The following is a 20,746-nucleotide window of genomic DNA, read 5'->3' on the forward strand; positions in this document are numbered from 1 at the left end:
TGCCAAGAGTGCAGTGTCTCACTTCTCATACCTCAGCGAGGGTGCGAGATATACGGGAATGCGGCAGTGCGAGACAGTGAGTCAATGTGTATTAGATGCGTGGACGGCATTGATGCTGGCAGTCAGGCGGCCAACGACGCGTCAATTACGCACTTGTTGCATGAGTGTTGCGTGCTATCTTACAGAGCTGTGAGAGTTCATGACCCACGTTGGGCGCATTGCTCCTTGCGGGTCCCGACCTTATGTTTGTTGCAACATGCCGACGTTCTACTAGTTTAAAAGCGATAGACGTTAGGATTGACAAATAGACTGCAAATTAAAACAAGCTCCAAAATTTCAAAATCCTTGCAGCAGTGAGCACCGGGGATTGGCTTGGTAGCTTCCAGGAGGACAACCACGCCTCGCAGTCCACACGCGCCAACCTTGTTCCTTCATCATCCAAACCCAACGCTTGTATCCCTAGTCGGGGAACACCCATTTATTAGGCCCAGTGTCGCAAACCAATTAACAATCCAGTCTTCAGCAGGGGAACCCGAGGCGTGTGTTGCTTGGATTGTAGCCGTGAGCAAAACGAATGCCGGCAGGTACCATGCCGCACAGACCCGGGTTGTTGTGAATGCTCACGTACATGGGCCTTACACTCGCCAGTGCCGACAAGTCCCCCTGCAAATAACAGGGGTAAATCGACACACGACTTCATGCAGAACCACTGGGGAGTGGGCAGATAGGTAGGGAGGTAGGTGCACAAGAAGAATGACCAGAAAAATGCAACATCATTAACAATAGCCTCTGAGTAGGCTTGTGTAGCAGCAGGAACAGCCAATAGCCCACGCGCGCACGTGCCCCGCCATAGTCGTACGTTCCCCCCAGCTCCCACCCTCGGCACCCAGCCCCCTCGAGTCCCTCAGCCGCCTAGCCACTCCGACCCGGCCCCCACCTCCTTCCCAACAAATGACACACACACACACACACACACACACACACGCACACGCACACACACACGCGCACACACACACACACGCACACACACACACACTGCAATACACACACTGCAACCCACCCACACACACACACTGCAACCCACCCACACACACATACACACACACTGCAATACACACACATACACACACACATTGCAACCCCGACCTGGAAGTTGTTGTTGGCTAGCTCCAATCCGTTGAGCACTCCCGACAGCTTGCTGGTGGGGCGGGGTGTATGGGTGTGTGTATGTATGAGTGTCCAGGGGCCAGGGTAGAACCATGGTGAGGGCGGGCCATAATTACTTGAATTACCGGGAAGGCGGTGAACAAAACACAGCGAGATCTCAGCAGCCGCAGTAGCAGTAGCAGTTCAGCAGCAGTAGCAGTTAAGCAGTAGCAGCAGGCCGAGAAGAGCAATTTGGAGGGTCCCATAGGGGAGAGAATAGTGGAGCGGTGCTTGCTGTGTGTGCGTGCGCATCAAGTGAGGCCGGATTTTACATGAACCAATAGGGACTTATGTCGTACACGTCCGTACACCTACGATATAGCAGCAGATGAACATCGAGTGCGCGGGCGCGTGTGTGTTTGCACATGGATTGATCGGTGGCCGAGGGGTTCCTTACGTACGTATGTAAGTACGTATGTACGTATGCATGTACGTATGCATGTACGGAGCTAGCTTGGGTTTATAACTCGACATGCGTGTACCAACAGCACCTCTTGCATCATGTAAAATGTGATGTGATTCTTGTTTGTTTGTTACCAACCTGAGCGAGCTGGGGATGGTGCCGGACAGGCGGTTGCCTTCCAAACGGAGCACGCCTGCACGTTTTGTACGGAAGTGGTTAGTTAGTTAGTCAGGTAGGTAGGTAGGTCAGGTAGGTAGGTCAGGTAGGTAGGTCAGGTAGGTAGGTAGGTAGGTAGGTATGCATTCCATATGCGTTTTTCATTCCATTCCATGAAGCTCTCGATACCCCTGTCGACTGTGGATGTGCACCATACACCACGAAAGGGGGGGGGAGTAACAGCCTTTCCCCGCGTACACATCCATGATGACAGATCAAGTGGCCAACAACCGCCATACAACAAACGAATTCCTGCCACACACAGCGACCATGTAAATCATCCTAAATATAGCAAAATGACATTCCGCCTGGTGCTCGCTTCACTTCTTATTAGCCCCAAATGCGCTGCCGCCCGCACTCACAACACACGGTGTGCGTGTGCCGCGGACCCACCCACGCATCCTCTGAACTAGCTGTCGTACAATACGGCACACACACCATCTAAGACATACACACACACGCTAAAATAAGTCGCGTTATTTTCCAGCATCTCGAAGTGGGCTTTTTTCGGCGGTCACAGTCCTCCTGCCACGCCACAAAAACGTCATTCAAAGCTTGCACACGTACTTACGAAGCTTGGGCAGGTCTCCGAAGGAGGATGGGATGCTCCCCACAAACTGCGACACAGCAGCGGCAACGGGGCACAGGGGGGGGGGTCCAACAGCAACAGCAACAGCAACCGCAACCGGGGGATTAATCATGCGACAGCTAGGCGGGCTTAGGTGAGACCGGCACATTACTGTCAATTTTGCGCTTGCAGCTCTCTGCCAATTGCGCTATAGATCTGCAGATGCCGGCTGTGGGTGGCACCAGTGATACATGCATGCACTATATATATGAGAGGCTTCCGTGCCCATTGGAACACACATTTGGATTGTCGTATATCTAGGATTGAACACACCGTACACCACCATCCACCATTACCACACTGTACTGTGCCATACCCGAACTGCAAGCCCAAGGCGGTTGATGATGTCTTCTAGAATCCCTCCGCCGCATCCCTCCTCACCCGAACATCCGTAGAGACAGAGGGTTCATCAGTCGCTGAACCAATCCAGCGTGGTGCGAATTTCGGTCCATCAACTATAATCCCAACTCCACATCTCAGCAGCTAGCCATAATCTCACGCTCCGCCCGACAAGGACGGGGGTCTACCTAGAAAAACCTTAAAACCGCAAATTGCAGTAGTGTCACCAGACCAGATATATGTGCGTGTGCGTGTGCGTGTGCGTGTGCGTGTGCGTGTGCGTGTGCGTGTGCGTGTGCGTGTGCGTGTGCGTGTGCGTGTGCGTGTGCGTGTGCGTGTGCGTGTGCGTGTGCGTGTGCGTGTGCGTGTGCGTGTGCGTGTGCGTGTGCGTGTGCGTGTGCGTGTGCGTGTGCGTGTGCGTGTGCGTGTGCGTGTGCGTGTGCGTGTGCGTGTGCGTGTGCGTGTGCGTGTGCGTGTGCGTGTGCGTGTGCGTGTGCGTGTGCGTGTGCGTGTGTGTGTGCCCCGGCCGTCCGTGCCAGCCCATGTAAGTGTGTTTTTGCGGCTCGTTCGCGAGCGGGTTGGCGTGCATGGAAGACGAAAACATTAAACGCTTCCCTAGGCATCTACCTAGCGATATCCAGCCGTACACGGTTGCTGACTCTGCTTTGTCGCCGCATGCCGGGGAAGACTAACCCCCCTCGCATACCCCCCCACCTGCTTACGTACACGTGCATGCTCACGTACATACATACACACGTGTAACATACGCGCAATACACACATGATATACACATGCAGATTGGACGCGCGAGCACACATATATACCCCCAGGGCCTCACACACGCACACATGCAAATACACACATACACATACACACACACGCACGCACCAAGTTGTCTTCAACCTGACCGAGGAGTTGATGCTCCACATGCAGAAGCAGCAGCAGCAGCGGCAGCAGCAGCAGCAGCGGCAGCAGCGGCATGATGCAGAACAACAGCAGCATTACTTTACAGCGATGTATAGGTGTGGATATGTAGGTAATAGATAGACATGTTGTTACTAGGAGGTGCACGTACGCTGGCCTAGGTGCATGAAGGCATTCCTGTGCGTGAGTACGCGTGTTGAGGGGAGAGGGTTTTATGGAACTCCACTGGCAGATACCCACCCTTCAGATGTTGCTATACTGAAAGTGCCGCAGTTAACGTAGTTTGTTTAGGTATATGTAAAGGGGTTTATATATTATAAGATGTGTCGGACAGATAGTTAGGGTGTTGGACCAGGTAGGATATCCATAGGTATAGTAGGAAGATTAAGGTAAAGAGGCCATCGATCAGTCTGGTTAGAAAACCTGTGTGTATGCATGTGTGTGCGTGTGCGTGTGTAGCTGTGTGTGTGTTACACCTCCAGGTTGCGTTACCCAGATAGAGAGGTGTAACGAGCCAGCCCGTACACGAGCCAGACAGCTATGGGCCCAAGCGCCTAGAAGCTTCAAGCTTATAGGTTAAACAGAACACCTAACCGTAATCTTGTTTAAGGCAGCGAGGTGCGAGGGGGAGAGGGAGAAGATGATATGCCGCATCCGGCGGTGAGCGGGTTTTGTTTTGCCGAAGGCTGCGCACGCTATGAGCTAGCGGGAGTCAGGACGGACGGGCTGCTGCGTATATAATATAACACTTACAGCAGCAGCAAAGCAAGTACGCACCTTGAATTCTTGCAGCGTTGGCAGGCGGCTGACATCCGCCGGAAGCGGGCCCGTAAGCTGCGTGCGATCCCGAACGATAAATAGCAAACCCACGAATATTTATTGCGAAGAGAAAAGAAAGGGAGCAACCAGCAGCAAGCATTCCTTCTCTCCTTACTTTGCCGAAGCATCACGCTCACGCACGTGTGTGCTTGTGCTGAGTAGCAAGTGCACCGATTCCCGCGACGACACCCAGCAACGTGCAGTGTGCGTGCGTCTGCGCATGTGCGCCAGGATATATACGCAAAAGAATGTTTATACATACATATGGCATATTAGCATGCATGCGATATACCATGCATAGGCCTGCACATCCCGCTTGCCGAATTTTGCTGCTGCATGTATGCACATGTATGCACATGTATGCACCCATTCTTTTGAGTGCACAGACGATATCTGTACGGCAAGGGCCTGGCGCGCGCGTTTGCGTGCGGCAGTGTTGGGGAACTGATAAAAGCCGTTATCCCTCTGCCGTATTCGTACATCCGTACTTCCGTACCCTATTGTGCGATAGATCGAGCTCCTGCAGCATACTGAAGCACTTGAGTGTCCAGGCGGGAAAGGGCCCGCTGAAGTATGAGCCGTCCAAATCCAGCTCTCGAAGGTGGCTGAGACCGCACAGCTCGCCTGGTGGATAGACGGATTGAGGGACAAGCAGACATTCACTCATACATACAAATGATACAAGAGAGATGTCATTTGGTATCACCAATAATAATGTAGGTAGGACGTTGCACACAAGTGACGATAGGCAAAACACACATCAAGGTTAAATCGAAACCCTTGAGACACACACACACACACACGCGCGCGCACACACACACACACACACACACACACGCGCACGCACACACACACACACACACACACGCACGCACACACACGCGCGCACACATACACACACACACGCGCACGCACACACACACACACACGCACACACGCTCATATCATCAGGCAAATAGCTGAGACCGAAAGATCATCAATTATTATACCTGGCTGGCTAACAAAGTAGCCAGCAGCAGCCTAACCAGTGGGTTATATCCCTTACTGGTCACTAAGTCGCTACTTACGGGGCGGCAGTCCGTCCAGTTTCTGGTCGGTGATGTGCACATTGGTGACCATGCCGTCGTACTTTCCCACAGAGCCCTCGCCGTACGCTGTCCGTGCGCACATACGCCGTCGTGCGTCATGCGTCGTGTTGGCGTTACAAAGCCGAACGAAACAACGCAATAATGTAAAACAGGAATAGGACAACTATCTTAATTTATAAGTCGGACATGGAGTAGTACACACCGAGCCAGCATCCATTCGCGCTAACCTCGTGTTGTACTATATGTAGTATAATAGCGCAATCATATTATTATATATACAGGTGCCTGCTGCGGTAATAAACAGCATTAGCAAGGGCGACGCTCGCTTCCCGTGCTCATCCGGGAGTCAGATCTAAAAGAATCATTACGCTGTCATTAGTTTCCGGGTCGCTATCGCTCTGCTCCCCATCCACTAGTCCACTACATACCGTACTGATGTATGTGTGTGCTCATTACCACGCCTCACACACCACCTCACTCACGTCCTTGGGCACCTCGGCAGTGAATGAACTCCCAGTTCCCGCTCCAATCTTTGGAGCACGGGTCACACGGCTGGTCGGAGTCAGCGGGATTCGTGGGGCAGGTCCAGTGCGACAGCGTGCGCCTCCAGGCAGCGGACTTGTTCATGTTGGCGTCACGCACCGCGATCAATGCCGCGACTGCTGGTCAGTGCCGCATGGCGCCACCATTGGGATTCATTACCATGTGTGTATGTATGTATATAGGTGTCGGTAATAATAAAGCGGCAGGGATTGTTGGTGTAGATAGTGAGGAACGGCAGTAGTGCGTGGCGAAATGCGCGGTTGCATGCGACGGATGCATATAATGATATGCGGCGGACCGCCGTGGGTGAGCTTGTCAGCTATATATAGCTGCTGGCGTAAACGAACGCGATTTTGTGTGTCCATACCTCCGTCCATTCCTCCCACCATCGCCAAGATCGATCATTTCGTTCATGCTCATCCAGCATGCATGCGTGTATTATTATATGAGTGTGTACACACACAATAACATGTTTGCGTTGGTGGAGGTGATGGGGCGGGGGGGGGGTCGGATCTGCTGCTGCGGATGATAAATGGGATTCGCCAAGTCACTCCGGAGAAGCATACGCATTTTTAACTATACCATTTACCTCCATACATACACAGACAGACAGACAGACAGACAGACAGACAGACAGACAGACAGACAGACAGACAGACAGACAGACAGACAGACAGACAGACAGACAGACAGACAGACAGACAGACAGACAGACAGACAGACAGACAGACAGACAGACAGACAGACAGACAAAATGTTGCAAGAAGAAATGTCGGCAAGTAAGAGACGAAATGCACACGCAAGCAATACACGGATCGATGCAAAGAGCGTGTCCCGTGCGACTAACTAACAATAATGGTCGCTTTGTAACGCCAACCACGCATCGCACACGCGAGTGCACGCTACGTAAAAGCAGTAGTATTGCTCACGGCGATTGCGTTGAACTTACGCTGATCCGGCATTGTCTTAGCCGTGGCTGGGGGCAGCGGCTGCAGCAGCAGCAGCAGCAGCAGCAACAACTGGAGGGCTACCAGAAGCCGTGCTGCAGCTGCGCTGCCGATCAGGGTAGAGGTGCTGCTGTTGATATTGCTGCTATTGCTGCTGCTGCTGCAGTTGCTTGGCACGGCCCTACGTCTCGCCGCGACCGCTGCCATTGCTCGCATGCGACCGCACTCGTGTTTGTATCGTATCGCTGTTTGCATGATCCGGTGCGTGATCAATGAAGGAGCAACACTCAAGTGATATATCGTGTAGGAGGGAGATTTATGAATATACACTCAATTAGATAATTAGACAAATAGATAATTAACGGATGGAGCAAGCGATGGATGAGGGCAGCCCGGTCGGTCGTCGTCAGCAGCAGCAGCAGCAGCAGCAGCGGACCTATGAAGGAAGGTTCCCGTAGTGCGAAATCGTTTGACTAGGAGCGAGTGCTTGGCTTGCTTGTTTGCTAAACGTGATGATTGGCTATCATCATGAACCATACCCTAAGTAGGAATGATGCCGGGGGTAGATATGGATGATGTTTGCTGCTACTAGCTGCTGGTTGGGCCGCAGAAGTAGCAGCTTGGCTATGTAAGTCTGTACATATGTCTCACCCCCCGGATGCGGTCCAATGAGGAATCTACCAAGGGTGGCCCGCCAGCGGGTGCAGGTGCTCGTTCCCCGGTGATACTGGAGGGCTGCAGACCGCCAATGAACCTCTCCGATGTATGGCGAATAATGGAAGGTCGTTTGTACGGATACAACCGGCGGAAGCTGCTGCTATTGCTGCTGCCGCTGCTGCTGCTGCCTTGCGCAGGAGGTGGCTTGCAGCTGCCGAATCAGGCGGCGTCCCGTACCTGGGTGCGCTAGACTGAGGCTACCCCGCTATATATGTGAGGCAGGGCAGCAGGCGCGTACGGCGACAGCTTGCACAGCGGACCGCCGCGGCCTAAATAGTAATAAGTATGTGAGTAGTGGTGGCCGCAGTGGACAAGGATTGCGATATCAGCAGCTAGGGATGGAGGTTAAACTTTTTGTATAATTATGAAGCCTAATCGCAAGGCACACAGATATCAATAGGGGAGTGGGGCCTTCTGCCTTCGAAGCTGTGCTTTACAAACATGTGATGCTTTCATCTTTCATGAAGCTTTTGGTATATTGATTGTTTCGTAGAGCGTTCTTCGTGCCTGTTGTATTTCTCGCCCAAGGCCCTATCTGTCAACTGAGCAATCCGGTAGCAGTTTGACAGCTGAAAACGAGGCAACGAATCGTCTGGGTGATGAAGTGGTTGATGAAGGATTTGCACTCCAAGTGGATTGTTTTGCCGCAGGAAAAATTAGTGGTGTGGATTGATGGCCGTTTCCAACAGAGGTGTTGTCTGTGTTCCCGAGTGCTGCGTGCAGGAAGTAGGGTGATTCTGGGGGATATCCTCGGAGAGTAGTTCTGCCCCCACAACATCAACAACAACTTTGCTGCTACAGCAATCTGTTAGCTCCGTGCTGCTCGCGCTTTGCCTGCCAGCAGTAGTCGTAAGGCCACACATCAACACTGGAAATCTCGTACATTACAGCCAATCTATCGAAAAGCAGCAGCAGCAACAGCAACAGTAGTTGTTCGCACATGCATACAGGTATCTAACAGCATCTTCTCATATAATATTACATTTTAATGAGGGTGCGCGCTGTGGGTGTTCATTCCGCTTCATGCACCACCACCACCACCGCTTCCGCTGCTGCCGCGGCGTCTGTCGCTACCAACTCGCGACTGCCGCACCATCCACCTCCACAGCTCAGCCGTGTTGTATGCCCGGGTCCAGCAGTCATGCTGCAGGTCCTTGTAGCGCGTGAAGCGGTGGACGGACCCGCTGGCGGACCCGGCGCGGCCCGCACCAGCCTCCTACACGCAACGACCGAGCAGGAAGCAAGATTACAACCGGCAGCAGGCAGGCAGCAGGCGGGGCGGTGGGGGGTTACCCCTCGAGGGGGCTAGGGGGGGGTCCGTGGTGCGGGTTTAGCGGCACACATGTGCCGTTATGACGTGTATGTATGTCACTCATGTATGTGTATGTATGTGTGTATGTATGTATGTGTGTGTTACATGGTTGGGGTTGCGTGACCCCATGCCAACACACACCACACACACCACCACACACACGCACATCACCCTCCGACTCAAGCATATTAATCAAGCACGATACGGGCGCCATTACAACTACCTAATTTCCAAAGACCAGTTTATTTGCGACTATATGAACCCAGTAGAAGTAAACCTTGGCTAAATCTAGTTTCCCTCTTTTTTTAAAAGGAACAGAGGTTATTTTTTTGAGCTCCTTGTCCCATAAGCCCATAAGCATTCCCCCCGTTTGCCGTACCTCCAGCGCTCGGAACACCTCCTCGCTGGCGGAAATCGGGATGACCTTGTCTCGCTCGCCGTGGAAGTTCCAGATGGGCATGTCACGTAGCGCCGCAAGGGAAGAGACCCGTGGGTCAGTCGCCGCACCGCCACACACCGGCGCCAACGCCGCGAACGCCTCCGGGTAGGCCGCGCCCAGCGCCCAGGTGCCGTACCCACCCATGGAAATGCCCGTAACGTAAATCCGATCTGGATCCACGCGAAGCGGCAGCTTCACCTCGTCATCCTCCTCTTCGTCTTTCTTCCTCATCTCCTTCTTCGTCTCCTTCTCCAAGCTTTCTGCAGCGGGGGCGGCGCCGGCGCCGCCGCTGCCCCTGCCGCCGCCGCTGCCCCTGCCGCTGCTGCTGCTGCCTCCGCTGCTGCTGCTGCTGCTGCTACCGGCGGCAGCACCGCTGGCATCGCTGCCTCCGCCGCTGCTATTGCTACTGCCACCTTGTTGCTGTTGCTGCTGCCGCGAGGAGGCGGCCTCACACCGCTTTCGCTGTTGTCCCTCCCTGCTACCGCTGCGGGTTGACCCCGCTGTCGGTTTCGGAGGTCCGAAGATGATCTCATCCAACAGCGTCATCAAACCAGCGGGTCGCCATCCGTAGCCATGACGGGAATAATCAACCTACAGAATAATGATACTGATAATGTCACAGATACGCCGACACCAGTGAAGGTGGTCCGTGAATAAGCACGGAGCGTTTATTCAAAAAATCGACAAATGGGAATGCGCGGAAATGAGCGGGAAGCGAGAAATACAGACGCGCGTAGATGAACCTCGTTGTATCGGACGGAAATAGGAACAAAGGAGTGGGGGAAGGTTGCTGGGGGCCGGCTAGCTGATTGCATTTACATTTGCTGCTGCTGCTGCTGAGCGAGGCGAACCGGGTAGTGGGTCGCGGTCGCACACCACCTACCATTCAGCTAATAGCCGCAGCAAGCCAGGTAGGCGACCCGACGACTTTGTGCCCATGTTTGCGCTCCGTATGCGCCCCTACCTCTACCCCTAACCCCCCTACCTGGGGCGACACGGTGATGGCTCCCTCACCCACCAGCTCCGCGCACTCCATGTTGACGGGCTCCGGGCGACTGCCGGCCTTCCGTGCAGCTTCCTCCCCGCAATGGGCCGCCACCAGACGAGGAACGCCGTGGAGCTTTACCTTCCGGGGGGGGGGGTTGGGGGGGGGATGGAAAGAGAGAGGAGGAGGAGGGGGAGAATCATATGACAAGGAAATTAGAGATGAATTCCGCCGCCGGCCGGTTCAAAGAGGAGGCGGGGGAGGGGGCGGGAGTTATATTGCGCTTGGGCCTTCGGCTCGTATGGGTAGTTTTACAGGTATGGGGTCACGCACCCCCAACCATGTAACGCACACACAAACACACACACACAGATACGCAGCAGAACGAGCCGATCCGTATATCCAGGGAGGGCGGGAGGGAGGGAGGGAGGGAGGGATGAATGGGTGACGGGAAATGGAAGGAGCGGGAGTCGCCTGTAGGTGGGAGAAGGATGAAGTACACGTCGGGGGCGGCGAAACACGGCATGGGTCACTCAGCATGTACGTGGACCCATAGTTCAATGCATAGTTCACACGGCACGTCATCCTGCCAGAACAGTTATAACCGCCAACTTCCACACATGTCGCGCCCCTTCCTGCCACACGCAGCACACTGCAGTAGGGGTATCGTTAGCTAGCGCCAACTAAACATAACGCCACGTACGTTTTTGTATGCCTGTATGTCGTGCGCAATGCCGCCACTAGCACGCTTCACACGTACATGCTCCCCCATAAACGCCCATCCCTCCCACCCCTCCCCCAGATGCCAACCCAGATGCCACACCAGTAGGGTTGTGCCGGCATTAGAAAATTAGAACTAACATTAGAAAAAATATAATTAGAATCTAATAAGAATTTTAGAAGACCCCGTTTAGAACGTATTAGAACATCCTAATGTCGTACGGACATTAGAACGGCCGGAAAGCCGTAGCTTTAAGGCGCATCAGCGGTTCTACTGCGTGCATTTTACACGAAAATGTCAGATAGAGGTGCGGGGCCATCAAAGCCACCCCTTCCTCCCGGGAAGGCGGAAGCATCAGGGCCAATGTACAAGTATGGCAACAAGGAACTTGATGCAAAAGCGTATGCAGAAGCTCTGACCTCCGCAAAGAAGAAGGGTCTTGCAGCTTATTGGACTTCTTTCAACGTCAAGAAGGGCCGCTTCGGTGCGAACGATGAGGAGGTGGTGATGAAGCTGCTGGAGGAGGCCGGGGAGTGAAGTACTTATTCATTGGCTTCCGCGGGAGTGGTTTGTGTTCGTTTCAAACCAGCGGCCGTAGGTTTGGTTGTTTTTGCAGCAGTCTCCATTCAGGCGTGGGTTTGGCTAGCAGGCACCAGAATAGCCCTTCCTCTCTGTGTTTTTGCATTCCCCTTAGCGAGCAAGCACTCCCCGGCAGTGATGTGGTGATTTTGTGCAAATAGGGACGTAAATGGACAGGTTTAGCGGCGTTCTTGGTTGTTTCCGCAGCGGTCTGGCGTGGGTTTGGCTAGCAGGCACCAGATTAGCCCTTCCTCTCTGTGTTTTTGCATTCCCCTTAGCGAGCAAACACTCCCCCGGCAGTTATGTGGTGATTCTGTGCAAGTAGGGACTTAAAAGGACAGGTTTGGCGGCGTTCTTGGTTGTTTCCGTAGCAAGTCTGGCGTGGGTTTGGCTGGTAGGTACCCTCCCCAGGCACCCGACCGGAGTAAATTTAATTGGAAATGCGTGCGGTTACATCTGTGATGGCCTATACAAAATTTCAGGTTCAACGGACCCCTCCCTGAAAAGTTGTCGAGCGTCTTCTAATTTTAGATCCTAATTTCTAATTAGAACTAATATTAGAATTAGATTAGAACGGAAAACATTCTAATGTCAGGAACAACCCTACACACCAGGGCTCCCCCCCATGGAGCGGCATTGCGTTTGCCGCTGCATCGACCTGGCACCACCTGGCACCAAGAACCCAAAATCCCTAAAACAAGGGGATAGGGCACCCTCTCTTTCCCCATTCATCCCATTCAAACCCATTCAAACATGCGGTGAGGCGTGCGCACGCAGCCGTCCATTGCACAACTATTTTCTAGCTTCATCTGTAAAACTATGCGCTTGTCCGTGTGGTAAACAAATTAGCTGCGCAGCACTGCTATATATCTACTGCCGCTGCCCGGCTGCCCGGCTGCCCGGCTTCAGATAGATAGAGAAGTACCTTTTCAAGTCCGCCCGGGCCGCCCTCTCCTGCGCCATGCAGGAACAGGATGAGCGGCCAGAGACGTTCCTGCTTCTGCTCCTGCTCCTGCTTCTGCTCCAGCTGCTGCTGTTGCTGATGCTCTTGCTCTTGCGCTTGTTGTCCCTGCTGCTGTTGCTGCCCTTGCGGCTGATGCTTCCCTAACGCCTGCTGGTAATTTTGGTGATACGCGGATGGCAGCGAGAGATAGTACTGATATCGCGGCTGGGTGCGCTGCTGCATAGGTCGCAGCCGGGCCGCGCGCTGGCTGGCTGGAGAAGGCGCCATTATTGCAACGAAAAAAGAGTTTGGAAGTTCCTGCCTGTCTGGGCGATGCTGGAGGAAAGCTTAATGGTCGCGCTGCGCAGAGGGAAGTCAGCGATTACTGTTTTCCTGCTCGTCCTTCCTTTTAAAACATTTTCTTTTGGGGGTGCTAATCTTGACGGCCCTGACATGACAGACGGGGTTTGACACAGTCCCTGAGAAGCAAACGCCGCCGATTATTGTCAGAGGGCAGGTAATAGTGTGACAACAGTGAACAACAGCGTCTCTACGATAGGCCGCATGGACTGTGGCAATGATCCGGCATCTTATTGTTCCGGTGAATCAATAGCTGCCGCTGCCGTAAGCAGCTCTCTTGGCATCTCCAGGAATAGGAGTCCGCGTAAGGGGTGCGCCCTCGCGCGGCTTGGCCCCGACGAATTGCTGACGCATGCTTGCATGATTGCATGACGCATATGCAACGGTCCGCTCCAAAAAATGTCCTTGCTAATCCTGCTACTGTCCTAAAATAGTGATGTCGCCCGTTCCATGCGAAACGCAAGAATATTGTATTAAGTGTCGGTTGTCCGCGCGCGTGAGCGAGTACATCCCCTCCCCACCCACGACCGTTGGTATTTTGAACTTGAATTCCCACCCTCCCCACGTATGTTTCCCCCATGCTTTGCCTGCTAAACCTTCGACACTGCATCTGCACCGCAACCTGCCGGCCGACTTGAGTTGGGCACGCTGAAGCTTGCCAATCTAATTTTACATGTCAACAAACACAAAAGATAGGAGCCATCAATATTATGAAGGAAAAAAAACCTTTAGAGTTTTAAGTGAAATGAAAGAAAACCAAGGTTTTCTGTATATTTGTCGAGAGCGACTCGAGTCGAATGTCGATGATGCATACGGCAGGGTCGTACAGGGCAAGTGTAAGCCGCAGGAATGAGAGGAAAGACTAAATTTCCCAATTTCATATTTCAGTACTGGGGAATAAACGTTTATTATGCGACCTTCACGCGAGCCTTTTGGTCGACATAGAAGCGTTGATCATCGAGCTGTCCGCCCGTGACAAGGCGGACGCAACTGCTTTTTTGACTGCAGTCAAAAAGCTCTGGTTTTGCTCGCCGACAACCCTCTGGCTCGCAATGACACAAGCAGGACTTTACGGCATCATTATGATAAGCCATGCCTATGACATATACTTGTTGACAAAGCGGCAGCTGGCCGTTGCCGAAGCATCCGTCGCTCCGCAACGTTGCCACCCGCCAAGGTTGCCACTCCGACAAGTCCGGCCGTATCATCGAGCGCCCGCCCAAGAATTTTCTGGGGGTGAAAAAGGTGTATGCAAACCCGTGGGATTCCGCTAATTCGTGTTGCAAATTAGGAGGGTACTATTATCTGCCAGCGAGTCCTGTTGTTGTGATTGGGATGCATTATGCGTTTGACGACCCTGGCCAAGAACACGACGAGCCCACTACAACACAACTACACACACACACACACGACGAGCTACACAACAATAAAGTTAGCCAGAATGGCAAATTTTACGTAACATGATTTGGTGTGTGAATCGGAAAACCCGACCAAGCACCCCTTCTGCAAGGCGATGCAGGCTGCAGCCAAGCGGTCGCTCCCCCACTGGGAATGCTGCCATGGTGCGGCACAAGGGTTGTGCCATTTCCTTCATGTGGTGATTGCGATGGATGAAATCTTGGCTTACATCGGGACCTGGTGTGGTGGGTCATACTTTGGGTTCGGCGTACGTGGAGTTGTGTCTTGCTGCCCGCCTGCGATATGATGTCCCGGGCATCCCTGTTGGCTTGTGGTGTGCAGTGTGCAGTTCCATGAAGGCTTTGCAGCAATCTTCCTCGCCGATCACAAAAATGATCAGTTCCGAGAGGGCAACACGGTGTATGGAGGCTGGAGGCAGCAGTGAGGTCGGGGGGTGACCGTTATAGAGTGTCATCTGTGCTTGTCTGGCCTGAAGAGGACTGTCTGAGCCGCTGTCCCAGGGTTTTGACAGCCAGCCGGCTTGGAGCAGGAAGGCTACATCATTGGAGGGGCACACTATCAGCTATATATTCGTGTGGTACCATGTGCTGAGTGCAGTAGCAAAGGTGTTGGGATATTAGCTGTGCACAAAAGTGCAATCGGGTTGATGATTCGAGCTGCACAGCCTGGAGGCAGGCAGCAGTAGTAGTGGTGTGACAGCCGCTGCCGCCACCATTGGCCATACCAAGGCTGCAAGGAGCCCCGTGGGCCGCTCCCGGCGTTTGGGACGAAGTCTGTGTTCTTTCTTTTGTGGCTGCTTTACGAGCTAATGGCCGCTGTGCCGGTCCTGTTCTCCGCGGGAGAGCTGCTCTCAGAGTTGGCCGAGGAGAACGAGGACGAGCTTGCCTGGCTGGGGGTCGCCGTCCTGGCTGCTCAGGAGTTGGGAAACGGTTCTTGGTGTAGTTCAAGATTTCCGGGCGATTGCTGGTAGCAGCGGCAGTGGCAACAGCGGCCGCAGTAGCCTTGGACGAAGACAGGGTGCATGGCTGTAGTGGTGAGCTTGCCATGACCCTGCCCTGGACGCTGCTGCAGGCGCGATGGAGGCCCTGGCTCGAAGAACGGCTGGGCCGAGGGCGTCCTGCAGCTACTGCAGGGCCAGCTGCCGGAGATTGCTCTACCGTGGGCGCTGGTTTTGGAGGCTTCACGGCTGTGGTGGCCGCCTGGCAATTGCGCAAACGCCGCATGTGCCAACTTGGCTGGCGACAGCGAGTCGGAGCTGCCGGCGCCCAAGTGCGGCCGCTGCGGCTAGGTGTCGTACTGCTGCCGGGAGTGCCAGGTGGCGGACTGGGGGCCGGCCCAATGAGGGTTATGCCGGGGCCGGCAGCAGTAGGGCGGAAGAGGAAGAGGGTCGCACGGAGCTGCGAGTAGGATGGATGTGGATGACTCGCATTGCTGCTGCTACCCAGTGTTATGTATTTTGCTTGGACTTCCTTTTCGACATCGGATTCGCTATAGTCTAGGCGGTTAGGATGCGAGATTTTCACTCTCGAGACCCGGGTTCGAGTCCCGGTAGCGAAATTTGCTCCTATTTTGCTCGGGCATTGCTTGTAACGCACATGCTGATGCTCCCGGAGGTTTCGGGATCAAGATTGATCGAAAATTTCTTCCGATTGGGTGGAAGGTGAGAATGCCCCTAATCGATGGACGTTGATGACCTGGGATAAAGTCAACCTGCGAGCTGACCAGGAATTGGAATTGAGCCGCCGTTGTACCGGTAGATTTCGTTGGATGCCGGTGGTGGGTGCTGAACCTGAGCGATCCACTGAATTCGGAGAAGTCGGCTAGGGGGTGACTGGATGAGGGTGCCCCGAAATACCGGGGAAGGCAGGGTTTCGACCAGGGTAGCGGCCACGGGTGAAGATATGACCCCCCTGTCCGACACATCAGCTGCATCTTGGTGTCTAGAATCCGGGTGGGGTTGATCAACGTGTGAGCTTCCGCGGGTCCCTATCTCTGACATTTGTGTTATTGCGGAGGGGCTTTGTACGGAGGATGATGGGTTGTAGAACAGTGATTGTGGGGGCGCAACAAGGTATTCGTGCGCTCGGCAGGCCGCTAGGTCGTGGAAGGCCCCATCGTGAGCCCGGGGTTGCCTGAGGGGCTCTGGCTTTGGCGGAATGGCGGAGTACATGTAGCTGACTGATATTGTTGAACTGATATTGGTATGGGGGTGATGGGGACTGGTGGAAGGGGTGACAGACGGCTGGGGAAAGGAAGGCGGATGAGACGGCTGTGCTACCTTGATGCATCCACCTCTTAAAAGTGTCATCCACAAGGACGCGGCTTTGGTACGACTGTACAGCTAGGTTTCAGAGCAGTAGCTAGTACGGCGCTCGCGAACGAATCGGGTGTGGTGCAGTTTTTTTATCAATCAATAGGTTGTTGGCGGATACTCCTGCCTACATACAGGTTTCGGAGTAGTAGCTGGTACGGGGAGCTGTGTGCGGTACAGATCTCGGGTGCTGGTCAAAGAAGGAAAGCTGCAGCAAACTAACTACTCGTAGAGGCAATCATATCATGACGTCATCCTGACGACGCATCTATTTTACCGTCTGTGCTTGTGTGTGCGTGTGATTAAGAGCGTCGACGATTCCCAAATGATATCCCACATTGTCGGAGGTTCGTCCAATTGTTTTTAGTACCGATTCATTAACTGGAAAAAGATCATTACCGCTAATTGGACTTGGTGAACCATCATCTGCAGACGGATTGCTTGAAGAGGATAGGGGGACATACGGACGAAGAATCTGTACGGATAAACGACATTTGTTTCATGTCACACCTGCTGGAAAGGCGCGTATCGAACAAGAGGGCCTCAGCCGCTGTATGCGCTTGTGTGCGCGGCACGTCCTGCATGCTAGCAACGCTCTAGCACCGTGTTCGCACATCCATGTGCAGCCCCCGTAAAAAGCTGTTGTGAGGGCAAAAGGGCTTCGTAAGCCTTCCCTGTCCCAAATCCTTTAAGTAGCTTTTACCTAACTGCAAGCTTCAGCCCAGCTACACATCCCCTTGTGTGAAGGTTCGCGAAAATATCTTCCAGCTCTTGACACGCCTGGGACAGAGGGGAACCTGATGGTCATCCTCTGCCCAGCTAGGTACGTGTCCTGCCTGCCTAGCTATGCCCGCCAGCCGGTGGCTCGAGACACCTCTCAGCCGCAATTCGGAAAGCTGCTCCGCTAACCCCACCCCACCCCACCAGCAGCTTCACTCGTTCGTGGTTCGTCTTTCCCACCCCACCCTCACCCCACACCGGTCCTCTTACGTCAGACACCCTACATGTCGGTCAGGATACTGATACGCAGTGTTGAAATCGCAGCCCTCGCCACACCGCCTCACTCTCACCTAACGAACACCACCTCACGTGTCGGAGTCTGTTCCCTTCTTTTCAAACTTGTTCCCCGCCCCCTTCTTCCCTCCCCCTTCCCTTTCCCCTTCCCCACCTTCCCCTTCCCCGCCACCACCTTTTCCACTACCTTGCCCCTCCCCTTCTTTTTCCCCCTCTCCCTCCCCATCCCCCTCCTCCACCCCATCCTCCTCCTCCTCCCAGTCCTCCCCCTTCTCAATCCGCTCCTCCTCCTGCAGAAGCTCCTCCACATCTAGCTCGACCGCCACAACCGCCGCATCCTCCCCCCCAGCCTCGCTGTGTGCCGGGTTATTCCGCACCGGCCCGTGGGTCGCTCGCGACGAGGCGGCGTACACCACCCTCCCGATGACCGCCGAAAAAGGGATGTGGCCGTACGAGCGGGAGTCAATGACCTCTCCCGCCTCGGGCCGCAACTCGGAATTATCCGCCAGCACCCAACAGTGTCCGGGGGGGATGATGAAGGGGGTCTCCGTGGGGGAGGTGGAAACCATCTCGTCGCCCTCCACCGCAGCCACCCGCCGGACCTACGTGTGCTCGGAAGAGGGAGCAGGTGTGTGCATGTGTATGGGGGAAGGGGAGGACGGGGACGGGAAAAGAATGGGCCGTGACGGGTTGGACGACGACTGGCAGACGACGAAAGAATAATGGTCAAGGCGCCTCCGCGAGTGGGTACACATAGTTTAAGAAGCTGGGGTTGTGCGGGTGGCGATTCGTGTATGGATGGCTGTATGGATGTACGGATTCGTACGGGCGGTGGAGAAGAGGTAGGGATGCTTCAGGGACGCGTGTGCGCGTGGGACGAGATGATAAAAAACACAACCCTACTACCCGCACTTTCCCCCCCCTTAACCCCCACTTACCCCACCCAACTAACCCGGCCAGGGTGTTGCGTGGCGCTCAGTAATATCAGGGGGGAGTACAACGCACCCGGGAGGTCAAGTCCCCCCCCCCGACCCACCCAACCCCCGATGAAGCATACCCCCGAAACGGCACCCCTACCTCCCCCCCCCTCACCATCACATGAGTAGCATCTTCCGGCAGTGCGAGTGGCGAGTGAAAGGCCACCACATCGCCGACCAGCACGTTGTGGGGCCCCGGGCGGCGGAGTAATCGAACCACCAACCGTTCCCGGGCGGCGGCGTCCTGTTGGCAGGGGTGTGTGTGTATGTATGTATGTGATGTGCGGGGAAGAAGGGCCACACGTGCTAATGATGAAGTGGCGTCATCTGCGGTTTTTTGGCTCATCAGCGGCTGTAGCAGCAGCACTAATAGCAGCTGTTGTTGTTGCTGCTGCTGCCGCCTGAGGGACGGATCGGGGGGAAAGGGGTGGAGGAGGAGGGCGGCGGGAACCACGGACCCCAACACAAGGCCTTCCCGCAGTTCCTCTACCCGCTCTCTGCTCCGTATTCCCCTTCTTCCTGTCTCATCTCCTCCCTCAAGCCCTCATACCATGAAGTGGACCAGGGCCCCCTCCTCACCCTTGACTCCATTACCTCCGTTACAATTCCCTTTCATACTCGCCGCAGTTGGGCGCCGCAATTAGCTAGGGGTTGCCGGGGTCAACTGGCAAAGCAGGTTGTCCGGACATTTGTTGTTTTCAGGATTGGTGCGGTGCGGGCCCCCCGTTCTCAGGACTTCTCGGCTGCATGAAGCCTGTTGATGGAATTCTATGGCTGTATATATACATATATATGCTGTTTTGTTGTTCGCCGTACACGTTGTTGTACGCCCCGTACGGCCCTCCTAATGGTGTGTCGTCGCGTGCTACTACATGTCGCTTCCTTTTTACATATTTTCTTTCTTTCGTTGGTCGTTAGGCTGCCTGATGAAGTTTTCCTGGTCCGGGAAATTTAGCTGCGTAAAGTTCAAACGCTGCGAAACGCGACGCCATCAATCCGGCGACATCAGGTCGGGCGCTATAAGAGCTCTTCACCCCGCCCCCTCTCGCGGCCTCCTCCCCACCCCCAACCCCACCCCCAACCCCACCCAACCCAAACCCCCACCCTACCCCTACCCCCACCCAACCCAACCCCCACTCCCAACCCCACCCCCACGCGCACCTTGGCGCCTCGCCAGTTGAGGGTTGGAGCCATGGCGGGACCCGTCAGGTACATGTGCTGCGTCAGGGGAGCGTCGTACACCTCACGTGCGCGACGGTACGCTGCTTGTACGACACCCAAGACTCCGCCGCTGTTGCTACCGCCGCTACTGTGGCTCCCGCCTGCTGTAGGGTTCTTCTTCTCCTGCTCTTCTCCCGAGTGATGAAGCGACCCACGGGTCGGCAACCTCGGGGAGAGGGGAGTCCATCGGTCGGTGCCCGGCTGCCGACCGCCCAGATTGTTCGCTTGAAACACGGAGAAGACTAACTCCTCTGCCGCGTCCCGAAACTTAGCTAATTTGTACCTGGGGGCATGGGCAGACGGCGCCCAGTGATTTTTTAATTTCGAAATGATTAGATCTTTAGTTTGATGTTGGGTTTTCATGAAGCGCAATGAGGGGAGAAGGGGGAGGAAGCAAAATATGCGCACGAATGGAACTGCAGCTCGACACTTACAGGAGGATAGGGTACGGCATAGCGTCGCGTCGCATGGCGTGGCGTGATCAAAGCCCACATACGTCTCTGCTAAGCAGCAGTGACTGTAAACATACCTGAAAGACAGGAAACCTCTGGTGTTGGATGCTGCCATCTTTGCGTTGTCAACGCGGTTCTGCCTCCTTTATGATGCGTCGCGGAATCAGCCTCCGCCTAGGTTTG

At 54.6% G+C, this 20,746-nt stretch overlaps 4 protein-coding genes across 4 annotated transcripts; 1 reads left to right on the forward strand and 3 right to left on the reverse strand.

Moving 5' to 3' along the window:
- Positions 1 to 519: 519 nt before the first annotated feature.
- VOLCADRAFT_89371 (uncharacterized protein) lies at positions 520 to 9,725 on the reverse strand (the record flags this gene model as incomplete). Its single annotated transcript, XM_002949021.1, has 11 exons — positions 520 to 663; positions 1,147 to 1,198; positions 1,748 to 1,802; positions 2,397 to 2,442; positions 4,494 to 4,550; positions 5,032 to 5,159; positions 5,603 to 5,689; positions 6,106 to 6,285; positions 8,008 to 8,035; positions 8,924 to 9,046; positions 9,522 to 9,725. The coding sequence occupies 11 exons, from the start codon at positions 9,723 to 9,725 to the stop codon at positions 520 to 522; spliced, it is 1,104 nt and encodes a 367-aa protein (XP_002949067.1).
- A 671-nt stretch (positions 9,726 to 10,396) lies between these two features.
- VOLCADRAFT_89372 (uncharacterized protein) lies at positions 10,397 to 13,097 on the reverse strand (the record flags this gene model as incomplete). The annotated part of the gene is made up of 3 exons (XM_002949022.1): positions 10,397 to 10,417; positions 10,567 to 10,707; positions 12,792 to 13,097. 3 exons carry the CDS (start codon positions 13,095 to 13,097, stop codon positions 10,397 to 10,399), a joined length of 468 nt encoding a protein of 155 aa, XP_002949068.1.
- Positions 13,098 to 15,396: 2,299 nt separating this feature from the next.
- Positions 15,397 to 15,876, forward strand: VOLCADRAFT_89373 (uncharacterized protein; the record flags this gene model as incomplete). The annotated part of the gene is made up of 2 exons (XM_002948920.1): positions 15,397 to 15,554; positions 15,660 to 15,876. The coding sequence occupies 2 exons, from the start codon at positions 15,397 to 15,399 to the stop codon at positions 15,874 to 15,876; spliced, it is 375 nt and encodes a 124-aa protein (XP_002948966.1).
- Positions 15,877 to 17,262: 1,386 nt separating this feature from the next.
- VOLCADRAFT_89374 (uncharacterized protein) lies at positions 17,263 to 20,678 on the reverse strand (the record flags this gene model as incomplete). Its single annotated transcript, XM_002949023.1, has 5 exons — positions 17,263 to 17,325; positions 18,291 to 18,515; positions 19,006 to 19,134; positions 20,052 to 20,394; positions 20,641 to 20,678. The coding sequence occupies 5 exons, from the start codon at positions 20,676 to 20,678 to the stop codon at positions 17,263 to 17,265; spliced, it is 798 nt and encodes a 265-aa protein (XP_002949069.1).
- Between the last annotated feature and the right edge of the window lie 68 nt (positions 20,679 to 20,746).

The sequence above is a fragment of the Volvox carteri genome, assembly GCF_000143455.1.
Source record: "Volvox carteri f. nagariensis unplaced genomic scaffold VOLCAscaffold_12, whole genome shotgun sequence".
NCBI lineage: Eukaryota > Viridiplantae > Chlorophyta > Chlorophyceae > Chlamydomonadales > Volvocaceae > Volvox > Volvox carteri.